At 42.6% G+C, this 20,683-nt stretch overlaps 1 protein-coding gene across 3 annotated transcripts in view; it reads right to left on the reverse strand.

The window, feature by feature from the left end:
• Window positions 1–20,056, reverse strand: part of magi3a (membrane associated guanylate kinase, WW and PDZ domain containing 3a) — a 113,807-nt gene extending 93,751 nt beyond the window's left edge. For 2 of the 3 annotated variants that reach the window (XM_044212747.1, XM_044212748.1), the window contains exon 1: window positions 18,857–20,056. In XM_044212747.1, the coding sequence (XP_044068682.1) occupies window positions 18,857–19,163 (307 nt within the window). In that variant the 5' untranslated portion in view covers window positions 19,164–20,056. The remainder of the gene's footprint in view (window positions 1–18,856) is intronic. The other variant, XM_044212746.1, reaches the window with a different exon arrangement.
• Window positions 20,057–20,683: the final 627 nt, after the last annotated feature.

Raw genomic sequence — 20,683 nt, forward strand, 5'->3', positions numbered from 1 at the left:
CTGTGTAGAGAACAGAACACACTGCTGCACACTCTATACAAGCACATAGGCAAAAAACTACCTGGTGGGCATATAGTACCACACAGACCAATAAACACATAATATTGTCTCAGTATAACGAATCAAAATTTTCCTACACAATTTTCTAGCATTAGAGATAAAGCACCGTGAGGATACCATTTCAAAACTCACAGCTCCACATTCACTTTTAACTTATCCCCAGAGAGACACTAGTCATGGACCAGAGAATGAGACAGCACTGAGGCATGCGTGGAAAAAGGTCTTGAAATCAGCTAGCCTTGGAGTGGGAATGGCCTAGGAGATCTGTTAAGAAAAAACAGAAAATCTGGATGGGAAAAAAAGTCACTTGGAATCTAGAGACATTTCTTTGTCTGCAGCTGCCTCTACTGAGCACACACATATGGCAGTAAACCATACAAAAGTCTAACACAGACAGATCTAATCAACACACACGCACCTTTGCACACACCTGTTATTGTGCGATTACAGTGAAAATGCACGTGGCTCTTTCATTACATCGTTCTGCATCAGTAGACTCTCTTTGGGATTTATTAGGTAAAATCCAGGGGGCCAAATTAAGCAGTGAGATGAGAGAGACACAAACACAGACAGAGAGCTGAGATAATGCATGCAACATTAATGCTTCAATTCCCACATGGTTCATACTTGAAACACACAGACACGGCTGCTCACAGATGCGGCTATTTCTGACAAATAGACAGAACTAACTAGCACGCGTCTACAGCCTTTCCTCCAATGCACACACACACAAATACATGCACACTAATCCATAGTTCACTTAACAATGACTTGGCACTGTGCTCATTGAAGTACAACAAAGTACATATTCTGTGTGTGTGTGTGTGTGTGTGTGTGTGTGTGTGTGTGTTTGGGTTAAGTAATGCCCCAGCTGGGTTCCAGCAGAGTGCAGCATAACACACTCCTGTTGTTCTTCCTGACCCCCAAGACAAGGCTCGGCCAGGCACGCACAGCACCTCACACAACTCTATACTCCTCGTGACTGAGCCAGCCCTCCACACACACACACACACACACACACACACACACACACACACACACACACACACGCACACACACGCTCTACTCCAAAGTGCTTCCTCCCTCCCTGAAGTCTGAACATGGATCAGGAGAACAATAGGCTCCATTAGCCCACCCTCGGTTCCCTCCCTTTCTCAGGAGAGATATTTCCTTTAGTTGTGTAATTACTTTGAATGAATAATAACACCCCTGAGCACTAAAAACTGTGTAACCTTGTCTGAGGAAAGAGATCTTGGCCTGAAGGCAGTGATAGTGACTCCTTGGCTGCCACCGTGTGTGAGCCACTCCTCTTGGCTTGCACAGTGAGCAGAGTAGAGTAGTATAACTAAAAGTGCACAAATCTCACTTTGTTGTTTGCAGATTTGATGAATCATGCACTTAAAAAGGGCTCAAGATTAACATGTGGTCAGCTCTACATGAACATTGTTAAAGTCATAAGAATATTTCTAAAGATAAAAGGTCTGATAAACCTTCTATCGGCACAGCAGGCATACACACACATCCATGCAGGGCAGATTTCGTTAAAAAATACAAACTGTTATTCATCAAGGCCACTGCTCTCCGCCTGTCTCTCTACACAACATGCCATGCCAGATAGATAAGCAGGACTCACATCACACTGTTGAAGAAACACCATCAAAAAAAGTTCCACTTCCTTTCAACTCTTCACCTTAGCATTTCTGACAGCAAAGAGCTTTCGAGTCAAACTCTCTTATGAGGCATTTCAAAGCGCAACCACTTCAAACAAACAGGTTCATTGCACCAGTGGGATTGTGTATAACTTGGAGGGTTTTCAAAAAGAATGCGGTCTTAATATGGCCACAGTGCAGTGATGTTTGAGAATACTGCCACTGTTTTTGCACCACGTGGGCAGCAGCTCAAACCCAATGCCCAGCATGTGACTGGCAGATCAACTTAGTGCGCCCGACTTAAACCATCACATGCTCAACTTGTGCTTGACCGGTCAGAGGTAATCTGTCATGATTGGCAGACACATTAAATATGAGATGCGCTTTACAATCACATGCTGCACTCATGCTGTGCTGGTGTAGGCTAATCCAAAATCATTGAGATTCATATCTAACATGAGGCTGGCTATCTGTCAAATACGGCAAAGTCCGGACTCGAGGGCAAACTCTTAATTAGTAAAGAGAATTTCCTCAGAGGAAGTGTTGTGTGTTGAAATACTCGGTAGGAGCATAATATAAAAAAATGTCATAAATGATTAAAAGAGGCCACTGTCCAGGGTGTACCCTGCCTGAGGCCCAAAGTCACTGGGATAGGCTCCAGTCACCCGCGACCCCTAACGGGACCAAGCGGTAGAAAATGGATGGATGGATGGATGGATGATTAAAAGAACATAACAGATGTCTTTATATATTTCAAAAAGAATTTGCTGGTCAAAGTGTTAAATGTGGATAAAAAGGTTGAGATGTTGAAATAGTGCTGCAGCTGCAGGCTGTCACCAGTAAGCAAACATTTGGTTTCAGTTTGGATTTGTACTGGAACATTTACACAGACCATGTTATCTCTCTCCAAAAGGACCAAAGCATGTAAGTATGTGTGAGTCTATTTTCGAGGGTAATCTGAGAGTAAATATATGTCAACCATTTGACTGCTGCAGGCAACTACTTCCTTCCAAAGCAATTAAGCTTTTAATTTAATATTAGCGGCAATCATGCTCAATAATAAATACATGAAGGGATGAACGGCAGAGAAGAAAGGTCACAACACAGTAACGCAGTAATCAACAGTGGACGGGTTGGATTTAAGACAAGACTTGGACTTTGATAAGTGATAGAAACACAAACACAGGAATGCACCCGCCCACATACACACAGAAACTCCCACTCCCACAGAAACCCTGCAGACTATAAAGGCACATGCACACACACACACAAAACACACAATTTCAAGACTGCCATCAAATTCTACCCCACTACAGGAACCTGATTTTCAATTAGGCTTTAGAATGGATACGGTAAACATGAATTTATCCCTAACAGCACATGGCTTTGTGTATCTGTGTGTACATGCAAACACACCCAAATACACAAACATGTTTAAGTTCAGAGTCCAGTGACTATTGCTCTCCAGCTTAATGACCCAGCAAGAGACAGACGCCGCTGAGTGACTGGAGCTGCGCCAATTAACAAATGATTGTTGTGACATTTCCGACTAGCCATTATCTGCAATTGGCCATAATTCAGTGGCGCTGCTGATGACTTAATTTAGCCCTCCCCACAACCATCAGATAGTGTGGCTCATCTCCTCCCAGATGGGGCGTAGGGCTTAGCTCAGATCTCTTCCCCTCCTAATCCTCCTCTTTTTCTCTCCTGTAGTCCTTCCTCCCTCTCTCTCTCTCTCTCTCTCTCTCTCACTCTCCTCCTCATCGTTTTCCTCAATTCAATTCCATTCACTTCGATTCAAAGCTTTATTGGCATGGGAAACAGACGTTTACATTGCCAAAGCAAGTGTGAAATAAATACAACAAAAATATACATAAACAGAAAAATTGTGATTTTGCTTCTCTCTCTCTCTCTCTGTTATTCTACTTCTGCGCTGAATTGAAACAGCCTGTAGCCTGTGACAGAGAATGTCAAATGCCTTCTCGTCCTCATTACAGAGTTTCCCGAGGCGCCCCTTTCTACCAAAAGGCATTTATTTCTCATGCACTTCCAGAGTGTTCATCCCTGTTGCTACCTACCAAACACAAAGGCAAACATTACTGTCTTAGAGCAGAGTTATTATTATCATCTCAAATTTACATTGAGTTTTTTCACATAAACGAAGTTCTCCCAGTTTTGTTTATGAGTGATTTGCTGGTGAAGACAATTCATCATAAATCAAGTGCAGCAACTAACAGTTCTATTACAAAGAAAATATATTATTAAATGTATCATCAAATGGCCTTTGATTCCACAGGATTGGCAAGGAAGGCTCAAAATAGACTACGCAAGGCACCTTGGAGCAGCGTTAATAAAGAAAAAAATACTGGATGTGAAGCAGATCAAAGAGATGCAGAAAAACAACACTTGCAAGCTTGACAACTAATCACAACAGAAAATACCACAAAGCGAGAGCTTTAGGGTTGTATGGTTTGACAGATTATCATTTCATACTGCAGGCATGTCTGTGTTCATGTGTATGCACGTGCATGTGCACAGCTGCAGTGCTGCATTGCCAGAAGAGAAGTCAGACCTTGCTCCCAGAGAGATCCCTAGTAGGACTGGGATCAAGGAACAAGCTAATTGGTCTCACTGCACTGTCTTCCTCCTGCTCCCCTATTCTTAAATATAAATGTGCACACACATGTGCACTGCTCACATTCACACATGCACAACAGCACTCGTCTTTGTTCTGAGCTCACCCCAAAACCCCTTTGTACAATCGTGGTCTTACACTTCCATTACATGACGGTCTGAGTCTGAGTTGATTCAGTTTACCTGTCTTCAGGTGGGGTTAAAGCAGATGTAAGCCTCTGTGTCATTTTAAACCCTGCACTGCCAACCTTTCTCTTTAAATCTTTAAAAGGGAGAAAGGGAATACACTATATCGCCATTCCCAGGCTTGAATGTCAGCAGGTGCAATTGATACTGTTTAGTAGTTAGGCACCTTGACTTGATAGTTTAATCCACGACACTGTCATCAGCTACACTGGTTGTCAAGGATAGCAACAGATGGAATGCACTCTTGTCAGTTAAGTGTCAGAAACAACAGGCTGTCAGAGTTGATGGTTGAGATGATTAACTCCACGTTCAATGTGCTAGAGCAGCAAAGCGTCTTACATACAATGACAAACATCATCATCCTTCAAGCTGGAAAAACAGGCTCCAGTTGGAAATACAATACTGCTTAGAAACTCCCCCGAAACCAACAAACAAGTGTGGCTAGTTCTACATACATGGCTTATAGGCCGGCCTCCCTCTAGAGAGAAAAGGGAGGCGCTGATGAGTTTTACATGAGACTGAGGAGGTAAACTGATGTGTAGCAAGCTGCATTATCTGCACCTGCTCCCAATGAGCCAAAGGATGTCCTGTGTTGTTGTGCAGTGTTGTTTCTACCAACTTGGGGGAAAGTCATTGGTTAATTTCACATCAAAAACAGCACTTGTAGGTTCACTGAACATGACATATTTTCGATGATGTTTACATGCACTCCATTAGGGGCATTGTTCCCATACCCATCAACAGACCCGCTTTCCATTGAGGCAAGTACTATAAGCCACACAAGCAAGGAGTATAAAGCTTGCTCTACTTTAGCCAGTCTCCCACATAAACCATCCAAAGATGAGCAAGAGGAAAACAGAAGGACAGAGGAGATAAAAAGAGAAAAAAGGGGGGGGGGGTTGGAGGTGGTTTTGACAGAGGGTTGAGAGGAGGGAAGTGCGGGGCCACTTATATGCGCTGCCACCCTGCACCACCAAGCAGCCAATGATGGATGAATAGGAGAACATCCCAGTAATAGCAACGACTTGGACACTGAGCAGGATCATTAGCTGAGTAACAGCAGGCTTTTGGGGAATCCGGGGGGTACATGAGTGCCTCTAAGTTTATTTATATTTGTATATGTTAAATTATATCTAGTTCAGTATGGCTTCATTTGTCAAACTGCTTAACAGCAAACCAACAGAGTGCCAAATGTGTTTCTATTTCTAAGGTAGTATCAAGCCCTGAGGATTAGAGTAAAAACAGCAGGTAAACAACAATCTGTGAACCATGGACTTCAACTCAACCCTTTAACAGCTTGCGTCGTCCACACCAAAGTCAAACAAAGACCGTCATGCTCTTTTCTGTGCCTTGTTATGACTCCTGATCATCAGCTATTCATGAAAACTTTGGATCACGCTGTTATTTGCTGGAGACAAAGCTGGTCATATATTTGCATATCATAGCGCCGGTGCTCACTGTTGCATGGAGATAAAAAACGGACAATAAATCAGGGTAAACAAACAGATGGCTGGAACAAACAGAGCACCAAGAGAACAGAAGGGTTGAGATGGAAAAGAAAACACAGGTATCAAGGACCTGCACAGACTGAAGCTCACGCTGTCTCATCTGCATACACCATTTAAGGACTACACTGATGGTTTTCCATGTTTTAGACCATTAACTTTCACATATATTTTGCATTTCTGCCTGATATTTTGCAAAACATGCCTACTGTATGTTTGTAGAATCAATGATTTCCTACTTTTAGGCAGCCACTGGTTTGTATTTAAGAGAACTTGAAGCTTACTGAGAGTGTAAATACAACAGTAATCATTTCATCACATACTGTAGCTTTTTTTTTGTTTGCTTGTTTGTTTTTTTGGTAGCTGACTCTCAAGTCTCAGATGTTGGACAGTTCTTGAACACATCAACAAGGAGCTTTCAAAAAGGTAAAGGTCAAAAGGTGAAGGTCAAAAAGAAATTAATAAAAAAAACAATGATCGCCTGGAATATAGAAGAACAGTCTAAAACTGACTAATATGCAGTAAAAACAGACATGATTAATGGACCAAAACATGAAAAACAGTTGTATTGTCCTTTAACTCTGATGTGCCTTTGTGTTTCTATTTGCTGGAGTTTAAAGGTTGTGGGAACCCACTGAATGATCATCTACCATAAGAGAGCCACATGAGAGCATTCAGTCAGTGTGGTCTCATGGTCACAAAGAATCATTCTCATCAACAAGCTACCATTCCATGGATGTGACTCACAGCAGAGGTGAGTAAGCAATTAACTGCAATACTGCAAAACCATAGCAGCTTTTAAGTGTAAGTCACAATCACACCATGTGAGTCTGTGTGTGTGAGTGAGTGAGTGAGTGAGTGAGTGAGTGAGTGAGTGAGTGAGTGATCCACTGCCTCAGCCCTTATCTTATTTCGGCTGGCATTCACATGGCAGGGAGAGAGAAAATTATGCTACAGTGTATTGCATGCTTTCCCTTTGCTTAATTTTCATTTCTGACACTACAATTTTTATACAGTTGCATGTGTAGTTGAGGGTTAGATTTTGGCTCTTTTGCTGTGCGATGGGGATTGTGGGTGTCCTCGAGATACAAAGGGCATATTGTCTTCCTTTAGCCAGAACAAGTATGATGCGTTGTATGGTGAATCAACAACGCTAGTGACCAGACATGAGTAGGCATTGCATTTTATGTACAAAGCTGAGACCCTTAGACGCTGATGGGGAAAACAGAATCACTGAATGCCATTATCCTACTGAAGGATCACGTCATGCTTATGATAACCACATTTTGTACAGCACAACTAAACCTCAAATTCAAACTGCCAAGAGACAATCTTGTAATCAGGGCTTTGCTACTTCAATCTATGCTGTGAAATTACTCAAAACTAAAAACAAGATGATTTTCTGCCACATTTGAATGCTAGAGAGGCAACACCTTCATTTCACCACCACCAGCAAGTAATATTTGCAAAGCAAGCACAGAGCCCTGACATTAGCATAAAACACACATCTCACGTGACACAGCCCGTTCACAGCGCTGAAAACAAGACAGTCTGCATGTTTCATGACAAAAGAATGTATTTCTTGTCACTCCCATATGTCCAGTCTGGAGCCGTCTCATGCTAAACTGCTGTGAGGGGTCATGCAGGTCAACTGAGTGGGGAGCGGGTGGGTAGGCTGTCAAGAAGAATCTGAACGTTATCCATCATTTGTGCATGTGTATTTCTGTGTGTATATGTGCATATGCTGAGCACCCGTGCCTGTGTCTGCATGTGTGTTTACTTCTCAATCTAGCGGTGGCGCCTGTCAACAGACGTGTTGAATCAGTGTGAGCTGCGCTACTCTGCCAGCTCCTAAGGAGCCCCCTGACACATGGGCTCTTAGGCAGCCTGGGCACACAGACAGCAGCAATGCCATCCCATAACAGTTCTGCTAAGCCCTGGATCAGGCAAGAGGAAGTCTGATATCATGAGAGCATGACAAGCCTTGCCATTGGCCCTCCCTGGACTAGCTCAAGGCCATTCCCATCTCCAAAGCCAAATTTTAGACTTTTCAAGTCAACAGATTTGAGCCAGTTCTTTTCCTCAAGTTTTCATTTTTTCCTCAGCCAAGGCGAGCCATTTAGCTCAGTTAGCAACTCTCTGGGAGAATGAGATTCATCAATCAGTTCTATAATTAGTCATGGTGGATGCTTTAGATTGAATCCAAAAGGCCTGTTGACATCAGGTCATTCGGGACAGTTTATGATGTTTCAACACTCCTTTTTCTCCATTTTTTACACGAGAAGGAGGAAACAGGTTGTACATCTACATTACAGTAACACCAGTTGGGCCGCATTCCTTTTTAGTGAATGAACCACTTGAGAGTGGTTTTCTGGGGAGATGTTTCAGTGTGATAGCTTGACTGGAATCATAATAGGTTAAGAGACCTCAAGGCCATGCCACCTTGAAACCACTTTTCATTTACAGGACATGTGCCAGAGATGTGATGAATAACTGGCATTCAAAAGATGAACCTTGAATGATGTTTGATGCCATTTTGATACATCATAGAAAATAAATAAAAAAAACATACACATGCCAGGACGACGGACAGGTGTATCTGAGGAACGGGAACGAAAGAAAAGACAATTTTCAAAATAGAGACATTTTCTAAAGACTGTAAAAGTTCTTTTGATGATGTTTTGTTGCACTGATCTTTCTCTTTACAATTCTAATTGTTCTAGGAATTTAAGCATATTCTAGTGTTTTATTGTTCAGAAACGGAAAACAATATAAGCTTAAGGCCTGAGATTTAAATGAAAAATGCCTTGATGAGAGATGCAGCTGTCTTGAAGTAGACGTTTTCACCATGATCTCCTAACAGGGAGAGGCGACATGGAAACAATGTGAAATGTCTGCCAGAAAAAGCACCTGTTGGTAACAATACACTTGTTGAACTTTATAGCAGTTCTCACTGTGGTCAACAAATCCAAAATAACTGCATTCCACACATGATCAACATTCCCAGATGAACACTCAAGCCTCCCCGTGGGACATGCACTAACAACAAGGAAGTAATTTGTCAAAGCATTATAACAGATATCAAGGAATGTTTCAAACCATGTCATCATTACCGGTTTTATGTAATAAAACTGTAATAACACATAATTCATACTGACACTTTAGAAACATGATCTGCTGGAGTAAAGTATTTTCCAGTGATTGGAGATTACTGAAGCTGTTGTTTGAATGAACCCTGGGAAAATGACACAGCTGACAGGGCCAAAACCAATGACAATTTTTATTCAGAAAAACATTTTCAAAAAACATTTTCAACAACATACTACTGAAGGTGATCATAAGGACAGGAATTACAATTATACTTTGGAAAGGAATGCAAAGCTTATTCATCCACTTGCAGCTCAAAAACACCAGGGTGCATCAGGATCAAAGGGGCAACATACAAGAAGCGTTGCCCTAAATAAATACGACATGACCTGGTCAATAACCCCTGAAGCAGGTGAGGGTACTCCACTCTACAAACCTGGACAGACAGAAAACCTCTCTGCTTAGAAAGGACAGAACAGAGGGTTTTTAATAATAAATTCAGCCCTTGAAGAGCTTTAATTTATATTCATAGCAACACATCATATCTGAAAGCTGTTCAAATAATCTGCCATGCAATTATATGGCAGGCTTGAATGACTGGTACTAGTAGATACTCCAACGACTGCATCACTACAACGTCAGGATTGCAGCGAGACACAGCCTTCTGCTTACTTTAAACAGTGAGTAATGTGCATGTGATCTCTTGAGTCAATTTACTCGAAGACCTCAGAGAGCTGGCGATGGGTAAACTGTTGCCAAAACACAGGGGCAAATTTGTAACTGTGTGTTTTGGCCTTTAAAAAAACAAGCCAAACACCTGACAACCAATCACACACTCAGAAGTGCAGAGAGTGCAAGTCCTCTTCTCATTTCAGGGGCAGAAAGATTCTGCAATTTGTGTCCTGGGATTGTTTATTAGCCGAAAATAAGAAAAAGCATTCATGAGCAGAGTACTGAGAAGGCAGTCTGTCAAAACAGATACAATCACTGGTCACTGTAAGCTCATTAGCACCCTCAGCAAAGGCAAAACATCATGAATATGATCTGTGAGCCAAATACACTGTAAGCAAATCGTCCTCCTGGTGTCCTTGACTTTTCATAAAGATCAGGCCCTTGAGCACATGCAGCAGCTCCGGATGCAGCGGCTGCCCTCACGGGGATGAGATTGGACCCAATCAATAACCTGTTAGGGAAGCTAAGGCGCAAAGCAAGCTAAATTGGCCAGGCTGGGATCCTGACACCCATGAATTCTAATGAGGACACTCAGGGAACCTCATCTCCACAGAGCATGACATCTCACCATGGAGGGAGGAAGGAGTACACAAGATGCATTAATAACATAGTCAGAAAATGGCTGCCTCCCATGTCTCACATCAGGGCACATGCATCTTCAGATTGACTTTGTGTCAATCTGTGCAGCTATTTATCTTAAGGTGATTTCATCCGGTTTGTCTGTCCATGTCTAAACAGCATTAAACAACCCTGCCTATATCCAATCAAAAATAATGATGCAAGCTCAGTTTAGCAAGTAAAAGCAGCTCTAGCTTAACCTGATCATAAAACATCAAACACAATTTTCATTTTATTCTTCAAAAGGACAAAGGAAGACATAAAAAAAAAGAATGATGAAGCTTCTGTGGTCAGACATGAAATACTCTCACTCCCCTCAATGTTCTCATGCAGACGTTTGGCAGAAACAACAGCAGTGCTGCAGCTCTGAGAGCCACAGCAGCAGCTGGCTGAGTAGGTGGTTACTGTGAAGGTGTGTTAGGAGGGCGGTGGGCTTTATATCCTTTTGATATGAAATGTTGTCATGGGCGCAAGCAGAATGGGCCAAAATCGATTCTTTGAGGTGGAGTACCACGACTAAACAGCTGAGTGGGCTGCACTGGCAGAACGAGTATTGACGAAGGCCCATCAGCGCAGGTACAGGGCCAAGTACAAAGTACCACAGCCAACCTGGAGATTGAACTCTGAGACTGAGTCTTCTCAAATGATTTATTACCCAGAGTGTAAAGAAAAGACCCAACTGGAGGTGTGCGCAAGTCCACACTACAGAGACAGGCAATCCGTCTTAGTCTTAGCACTACCTCTACATACTCAGTGTCACAGAAAAGAAATATAGTAAGGAATATGAGCAAAATTACAGAGAAGATACTCTGGTAGCAACCAAAAGCATGGTGAAGGAAGCACGCTGTCCTTCTTCATGATTGTGTTTGGCCTCAAAAGGCAACTAGAAGTGGAAATTAATTCAGATGTGCCTTGACACACACATATGCAGGCAGCTAACACAGACTCGTTACTTGCAGACATGATTGGAAATACTGGCTTTGCAGTAAGTATGAAATAGCAAGTGTTGGCTTGATGAACAGTAGGCAGAATCATTTCAGACAGCCACAACAGAGAATCAATACTATCATTGTGATTAACGGTAACAAAATCGTTTTCAGTCCTGAGATTATTATTGCTCATTCTCATCTTCTTTTTCCTGTTTCTACCTCTCCAGTTGTCTGTTATTTCTCCTGCTATTCTTGCTCCTTCTCACTCTTTCCTCTCCCTCCTATTGTCTGCACTCCTCCCTCTTTGACCCCATTTTCTTTTCTCTAAACCTGTTCATCAGCTCTTTTTTTCCTCCCAGTTTTAATCCAACACATCCTTCAAAAGAGAATCCTTCTCAGGAAAATTTTCAAGGCAGCAATGTGCCAGATGCTTCTTCTCTCTGTTCACATTACTGCCTCTGCTGCAACACCACAGGGATGCTTCATAAAGAACCAGCAAGAAGCAAAGTCACCAAATAGGCTCTACACAGAGAGCAGTGAGTATGCATCTGGAGGGAACTCAGTTCAATCAACTATCAGAAAATCTATCCCTTGTATCCCTCTATCCACACCTGCACCTGCGTATTGATTCATAACAGTCCATTTCAGTCTCCATTTCCCTTTTTGAACCAAGTCACTGTCTGCTGCTCACAGCTAATTGGCCAGTCTGTCCTCAAACACATCAGGGTCAGATGGTGGTGAATTTCTGTTAAAAGCACACAGTCTTCATAACCACTTGTGTGATCGCAGGTCATGCCAGCCCGGGCACCCCCATGCTGTTTGTCTCAGGTAGGAGGCCCAAACACACCTTTTCAGGAAGTCGGTGGCAGTGCAGCAAAGCAATGACAATGTGGATGACAAAAGGGGAAAAATCCGGTCAACAGTTACCAAAACAAGTGCATCACCATCGCTGTACCAGTCACAGATTTATGTTCTCATAGCCAAGTTTAACATGGCTTAACGATCTATGATCTAAATGTAATGTTGTGGTGTTTAGTTTGAAAATGTAAGTGTGAAGGTTGGCTGGTGCATAGACTGCAACTCCTTTTTACTTTCTCTCCATTTTCTCTTCACTGTCTTTCATTTGTGGAAGCAACATCGCAAAAATACCTTGTTTGCTTCTAACTGTGGTGATCAGTGTCCTTTTGCAGCAAGAAACATAACTTTTGGGTACACTGCAACATAAAATCACAGTGAAAATCAGTTTAAACAATGTGTATCTTTCAGTAAAAATGGGTGCAAAAGGATGAGCCGTATTCATGTAGCGCAGCAGTGGAGATTATTGTTCCTCACGATATAGGAGCTGCCATGCTTTGGTCTGTTATGCACTGTTTAGAAGTTGACCTCATCTTATCTCAAAAGGGACAAACAGCTGCAGGGATGGCTCACTGTTGGAGAGAGACCAATTAGGAGTCAAGCTGAGGAAAGGAGGGCAGGAGTCTCTGAGGAAGAGTTTGTGTGTATGTGCACATCTCTCTAAAGTACACCATCCATTTCCACCAGCAGCAACCTGGAGACACTACTGCTGCTGACATCGCAGCATGACCATTCAGTAAGTAGAAAGAGGCAGTCTTGGTGAATCAGCACGCACTCATCTCCACCGCCTTTAAACGTGCCTGCCAAGTCATGGTGCCTGCCAGTAAGATGCATGGCTCATTTGAAAATGTTATCTTTTCTGTTGCTGAACTGTTCATTACCGCAATGCGGCTCTAAGGACAGTATTAGCAAGGTAGAGTGAAGAGGGATGCCCATGTCACTAAACATCTGGGGCAGATTTGGGGAGCTCTGCCATTCGCTGATGGTTCCAAGACTGTACAAATTATGCAGGAATCACTGCATGAGCAATCATATTGGGCAAACCTTCATTCTCCTTCTTCCATCATTCATGACTTTGTCTCTCATGCATCGCAGAAGAAGGAAGAAAGAAATGCAAGACAGGAGGAGGCAGAGGTGTAAACTGCTGTTAGATAGGAGGAGTGGACTAGGAGATTATAAGGCGGTGCAGGGCTGTGAGTTGCACAAGGAGAGGGCCGCTCCAGGGAGGAATGGAGAAATGAAAAAGAGTGGAAGAGGCGTGCTTTGGTATTCATAGCAGCCGCTGCCTTCTGGGGGCTTCAGTATGCCCGTCCACTCACACCGTCGTCCCTCGTCGCTGACGGGCTGGCGGAGAAGTGTGACAGGTTTGGGGAATGAGCCGGGAGAGCAGCCAGTGGGAGGGGATGATGGGTGGATGTCACATCAGGTGTACAGCTGAGATACACATATACATAAACACACACACACACACACACACACACACACACACACACACACACAGAAAATAGGAAACAGCAGAGAGAGCACAGAGGAGAAGGGTGCCAGTAAAGCTCCATTTTCACTTGGAATACTGAATGGCCTCCATGTTTAGAGATGCAGCTGAAGTGGTACTTCATTAAAAAATGTTTGACTGTTCTGACGCGCTCTGCAGCTGTCAAGTAGTGTTCACGGACCTTTCGGTATTTTGGTGCACTCAAAGTGTAAAGAGAAAAGACTGTACTCTGGTACCTAAGTTGTCTGGTTACAGTGAAATTTTCACCTTCTTTACAAGATAAACTCAGACAAACCTGGGCTTCACTGTAAACACAGATATGACAAAAGACAGTGACTGGAGCAGAAGTTACAGTTACCGTGGGGAGAAGGAGCCACAGAACCTGAGAGATCCTGACAGCTCCTCTCAGCTGGTTTAGAGCAGCTTAGTCATAGAAGCCCTGACTGCACCGTGGGGGGAACCACATTAACACAGATTGTGCGTTTACTGCTCTGCTGCGCTGCTGATGGCAAACGTATGAAGTGTTCCTCAATATGACAACACACACACACACACGACACACAACACAACACAATATGAAACTGAGATTGCCTATTTTGAGGAAAAGCAGCAAATTACCACATGATGTTAAGGTTGCTAAAATAATCCGCTCTGTAGCAGTGTAATAAAAAATGGTTAGGTTTGGTGATGTATTTTTCTCATTCTTCTGGATAATATAAGTCCTCCAATGCATCAACAATGGATTCTGAAAGCAAAGACATTTTCACTAACCAAAGACATCAAAGGTCAGTTTTTGGTGGGTGACTGCTAAGACTCAACACTGGGAGCTGCGATGATTAGTTGATTAATAGGTTAGTCAATTGACAGAAAATGTATTTGCTGCTATTTTGATAATACAATAATTGTTTTAGTCATTTTTTAAACAAAATGACAAACATTTGCTGGTTCCAGCTTCTCAAATGTGAGGATTTGATGCTTTTCTAACATTATAGTATGGACTGTTGCTACTGTTACAAAACAAGACATTTGAAGACATCACCTCGGGCTGTGGGAAATTATAACAGGCATTTTCCACTATTTTCTGACATTTTATAGACAAAACAATGAATGGATGAATTGAGAAAATAATATACAGATTATTCAGCAATAAAAATAATCGTTAGTTACAGCCTAAAACACAAGACGTATTTGGTTTGAGTACAGGATGTGACTCTCACTTTCCTCAACTGCCCAGTCCAGCCACACGTGTAAACCACAACTAGTGCAACAAGTTCAGGCAATCTCAGATGGTTGTCGAAAAGGCATTATGGGAAAATGTAATGAAACGTAGACGCAGAAACAGACAAAGATGGTTGGAGGGAAAGTAGGTATATCAAGAAGGTAAATTAAAACACTTCATCACAAAGTAACTCCTGGGACGCATTGAACATCACAGGTTGGTGATGTATGTAACAGTGTAAGAGGATCCAAGAAGGAGAGGAGGGTCTCTGTGGAAATAAGCCTGGGTGGGACAGGTGGGACAAAAAAATCCACTACAATTATCTCTCACTCAATTATTCAAGCTTTTTGTTACCTGGATTCCTTATGGCACCATTTGTCTTCAGGATCATTTTATGGTCTCTTTAGTAAAAAAAGGACTGCACTCTTGAAAAGAGTCTATTAGATCCAAAACAGCAACTAAAAACTGCCTGCGAATTCTTCATAATTTAGTGTGCATATCAGAATAAAAACCCAAAGTGAGTACTTTAGCTATCCATAGCTCCCTTTCCTAAATGAAAATGGTAAATAAAAAACACAAGGCAGCTCATTTTTATCACCTCTCCTTGGGTATTAAGTTTAAGATTGTATTTGTAATTGTACATTTTGCAGTTCATTTCTCACTAGATACTGTAGGTATAGCTACTAAGTGTTGTGTTTCTGATATACACTCGAAATAAAAATGCTCCTCTGTAGCTAGAAGACTCCAGGGGATTTTCAAGACTCTTAGCTGAACCTTATTCATCTTTTGAATACAAAATTAATATTACTGAAAATAAAAATATCCATAAACACTTTACTTCTGTTTCCGTTAGTATACATCCATTGCACCTTTATAAAGATTTTACACAGCTTCATCACTGCCATACTTTAATGTATGCTGGCGTCATTAAGTGTTTGTATTAGTGATGATGTATTATGTTTCACATTGAAATGAATGACCTTTACATTAAGGCAGTGAGGTACTAATGCCACTATACCTCATAATGTCGAGCATTAGAGTGCATTAATCACCCAAAGTTGCCATAAGAATTTTTGACATTTGCTTTATTTAGTAATTGCATTATTTTTTCAGTCTATAACTTTACAGGGAAGAACACTTAACACCACAGTAAACACTTTGACCTATGATAAGTGTTTTTCCATCAAGACCTAGCCCTCAGAAATGTGTTCATACATACTGTGTTCCGATATAATCTCTGGAGTAGCACTGTAAAATATGAACCACGGTCATCTCATCTCTTATTTATGTTTCAGAGAAGGAAAAAGGTTTTGAAAACTCTTTTCCCAGTTTCCATTATAGACCTGATTTGTGAATCAAGGGTACTCCGGGATCTGAGAGCTAAATGCTCCATCCATTTAGCTGCATGAGGCAAAAACAAGCAGATCTAAGTCTGTTTACAGCATTAATCAATGAGCTGCCCACTCACAAGTCTCTAAGCTGCAATAGGTATCTGCGATCCATACGCCTCTACTCTCAATGGTCCCCTCAAGGTTACTGCCTATTGCCTTGCTGCTCTCTCAGGTTGGGAGCTGCATACTGAGTGCATCGGCTGGTCTGGAGCCAGAGGACCACTCAAGACAAACTTCTGTTTCCTGTCTTGCCTGTGCTGGAGAAGTGTCGAGAAGTCTCAGCTGTAGTGAAGGCGCAGGTGTAATTGTCATGTCAGGTCAGTAAAATTACTCCCTTCAGTGGGAATTACTAAAAGGGAGTAAGATTCTGAAGAAAGGTTGTGCAATTTTTTTAAAGATTTGCTAGATTTACTTAGAGGATAAAGTGGCTAGTTAAAAAAAAAAGAAAATATGTAGTATACTGGTGATGGGATAGGATTGGGAGGAAGGATACCAAGGCAAAAGTGAGAATCAGAGTGAAATATAGAATAATGTAGCAAAGGAAAAAAAATATCAGAGATGAGGGAGAACGGCAAAATGTGATGACGAGGCATTATTGGCCGAGGAGAGAAGATAAAGTAAAGACAAAATAGGCAGCAGGAGGGGAGGGGGAAAAATCCAACAGGGACACACACCAATAATGTAAATCCTTCCCTTAAAGGCTGATGTAACTTTTTTTTGCTGTGTTGTGCAAACACAACGCACACATGCACTGTGCTGTGAGTCTATTTTATTTGGAAATAGAAAGTCAAATCCACTACTCAGTCTTAGCATCTATCCTCACTCCCAACTTTGCAATCTCATGAGAATTCAAGTTTACATCCACACCAGTCGGCTAACATCTGATCCACCCATCAGCCACCTCATCTTGGCACAGAGCAGCCATCAATGATGGATGAGGCATGAATTAATCATGAGAATAGGGGACAGAGACATAAACACACAGTGAGGCCCCAGGGGGGTAAGCAGCCTGCACATTCAAAGTGTAGCTCAAGCATGACTTAACATACAACTAACATTACATAATAACGTCAAGAGAAAATGTCAGAAAGCGTGTAACAGTGTGAGTGTTGTGGAAGTGAGATACTGCACTTATACCAAACGTGATTCTAATGTCCAAACACGAGATTAAATAGCCCAACCGATACAACATTATCAAATTCAAACCACCTCCAACGTGTGTTTGAAGTGCTACAATTAGTGAAAAACTTGGTCTCATGTGATGCATAAAAGTACAACACAGCTCAGCATTCAACACCAACACTGAAAAACAATCTTGATAACATTGTGATATTGATTTCAACTACACCCCTTAACCCTAATCAACAGGTAAACCTGATGTATAGCAGAAGGACCAATCCGCTTCACAGAAAACCACCGTGAAGCAAATATGCCTGACAGTCACGGTGCCAAACTGTGTCGCCAGGCTAGCGCAGCATCCTGGGGATTTAAGGATATGGACCTAATTGATTCAATTAGACTTGGACTCACCTCAAAGCTGCAAGAAGACCTGTGCTGTCTAAGCTGGCAAGGCAACCATTAACAAATCCCTGCTAAGTGTTTGCAAAATGCTACACTCAGCAGTGCCTCTATCAAATCCATCCATCCACACAAACATACACACACACACACACCCCTTCTGTCCCACATGACTGGTAGAGTTTCACTGTCAGTATGCCACATTTAACACATTCATTAGGCATAATCATCTGTGAGCCATAAAGAAGTACAAACTAATTGCTTGTAAGTCAGGTAATAACAGTCACATAAATCCAATCAATAAGCTTTTAGCTGAGCTTACAGACAGAGAATCACAATGACATTAAAGCAGTGTGCGCTTCATGCCTGTATGTGTGACCATACCATATGCAAGCCCAGAAGAGGACAGGCAACACTTGTGCATGGATGCAAAGAAGACTACAGACAAAGGGCTGCAAGCTTTATGACATGTCCACGGCGTATGTTGTAGCGCATGCAGATCTCATCTGGGCACTATGAACAAGCATGCATAAACACAGCATGTCCCTCACTTATGCTGTTTGGCAGGATTGTACTACTGCAGCAAAAGCAGCACTGTAGAAAATGTTGTCTCCACATGAATGAATAGGAGGAATGCAGATAGACTATTTAGATGTGTTTAAGCCAGCTGAAAACACTAAATTGACCTGTACACTAGCTTCCAATATACATAAGACTGCAAACACACACACACACCTGATCCTTCAACCCATTGCCCTCTAGGCAAACAGGGGCTCAGCTGTGAGGCTGAAGCCCCAAGTCCCTCTTATTAATTCATGGTACAGGTCACTCCTGTCTTAAGCTTCTCAGATCTTCAGGTTACAGTACTGTATCAAACCATTTTAAAGCGTTTCACACACCGCAGGTTTGGTTGTGTAGGTGGGGTGGTGAGTTGGAGGGGTGTAGCGGTCTTTGTGATTCAAAATTAGAATGGGCACACACCTGGTTTCACAGTCTTCATGCGGATGGGCTCCCGAAAGTGGCGGATGACTGCCAGTGTGTCTCGGTTGGTGAGCCCGCTCACTGGAGTGCCGTTCACCTCCAGCAGCACGTCCCCGCTGCTGGGAAACCTCCCGGCTTGACAAACCATCGCCTCCGAAACTATGTGTCCGAGGTGGGGGAACTCTCCCAGCTCAGCGCCGCCTCGCACCTCAACTACCGTGACCAACTCGCCGGAACCTCCCCACGACACGGTGCACTCCTGTACTTTAGTGGACCAGTGCTTCTTCTTTTTCAGTGTCTTGGACATTGTTGGTAGCTCTTATAAACTGGGAGGGAAGTCCAAGAACGATTGTCCTTCAACGCAAGACCCGCTTCTGATCCTAAGACGCAATGACGCACGGAAAAATCATTGCAGATTAGAGAAGTTGAGGTTGCTTTCTTATGTTGTATTCCATTCCGGGAAAAACACGTATTTTTTCAGATCAAACTCGCTCTGTTGATGATCGATTCTTCCATTGAATTACTCAAGCATCACCTGTCCGCGACTGGGATGCGAGACCAGCTGCGTCAGTGTCGCATTGAAGCGGAAAGTGCTGGTTCTGATGCTGGGGCGTCTCGATCCTACACCCCAGTTCACAGCAATGTGCACTTAAAAAAAAAAAAAAATAGCAGCTTCCTCCACGCCGTTAAACCCCGATATTACAGAGCAGGACGGATCCTGTGAGCCTCGCAGTTTGTGCGCACCAGAGAGGCTATCGGTTCCAAAAGCGTGAAGTATATATTAAAGACTTCAGAAAATGCCACATTGATAAAAACCGAACCAGAAAAGAGTTTTGACAAATACAGGAAAACTTCAAAAACTGAAAAGATTGAGAAGAGATGAATCAGTTGTTGGGTAATTCTCCGCTTAGTGACAGCTCTTCATCCAATCCTTCCGAAGGGGCAACTTTACTCTGCGCACCTGTCCTCCTCTCCTGCCCTCCTCCGCGGTGACATCAGCAAGGCAGTCCTTGGAAACGGAAAAACATACCTGGCCCTCCTCTGAACCGGGCTGTTATCTGATCCTTTCAAAACTGAAGCCCTGTTTCTTGTTCTCCATTACGCGCTTTGCACTATTTCCTGCTTCTCCAGAGGCACTGTGGGGATTATTGGTGCTGCTAAAAACTACGCAGCCGCATGGAACAGACGTGATCCGATTATGCTTCACTCCATAACTTTTTTCTTTTTTTTGTATCTTTTTCCGTGTAGCTTTCCTGATTGCAGGGGCTTCTGTCCAATCAGAGATTGGGGGCCGGTCCTAGAGCCTCTCCGCTGAACCAATAGTGAATGGCAAGAGGCGGGTCTTCTGTGGTTGGGAAACTCTGGATTTTGTTTCCATGGTGTGTTTAGCAAGGCGGAGTTCCTGGGACTCATATTTTCACGTGGGTTCGGGATAGTCCCTACAGTTTGTGCCGATTTCTGTGTGTTCGTTATATAATGGGCTGCAACTTCTATGTGATTCTTCAGCTTTATTATGTAGTTTTAGGTCCATGAAATGCGTTTGTAGAATTGCAACCTTTCCTGCTCTCAGGAGGAGTAGGCTACTTGTTGCAGGTGATTTCTTGTGCAATTCTGCCCTCTTGTGGTTGTAACAGTCAGAGGCTGGCACCTCATTCCAAGCACCTATCAGCAACAGTGGTGCCACTCTACTACTATATAATTTAATTTCCTAAGATGCACTTAAAGCACAAAGATACACAGAGGTGCTTTAAATAGAATAATTAGACACCAGAACTTCCATAACAAGCATGATGAGCATCTTTCACACACGTTTTGTTTCCTTGTTTT

The sequence above is a fragment of the Siniperca chuatsi genome, linkage group LG10 (assembly GCF_020085105.1).
Source record: "Siniperca chuatsi isolate FFG_IHB_CAS linkage group LG10, ASM2008510v1, whole genome shotgun sequence".
Lineage (NCBI taxonomy): Eukaryota > Metazoa > Chordata > Actinopteri > Centrarchiformes > Sinipercidae > Siniperca > Siniperca chuatsi.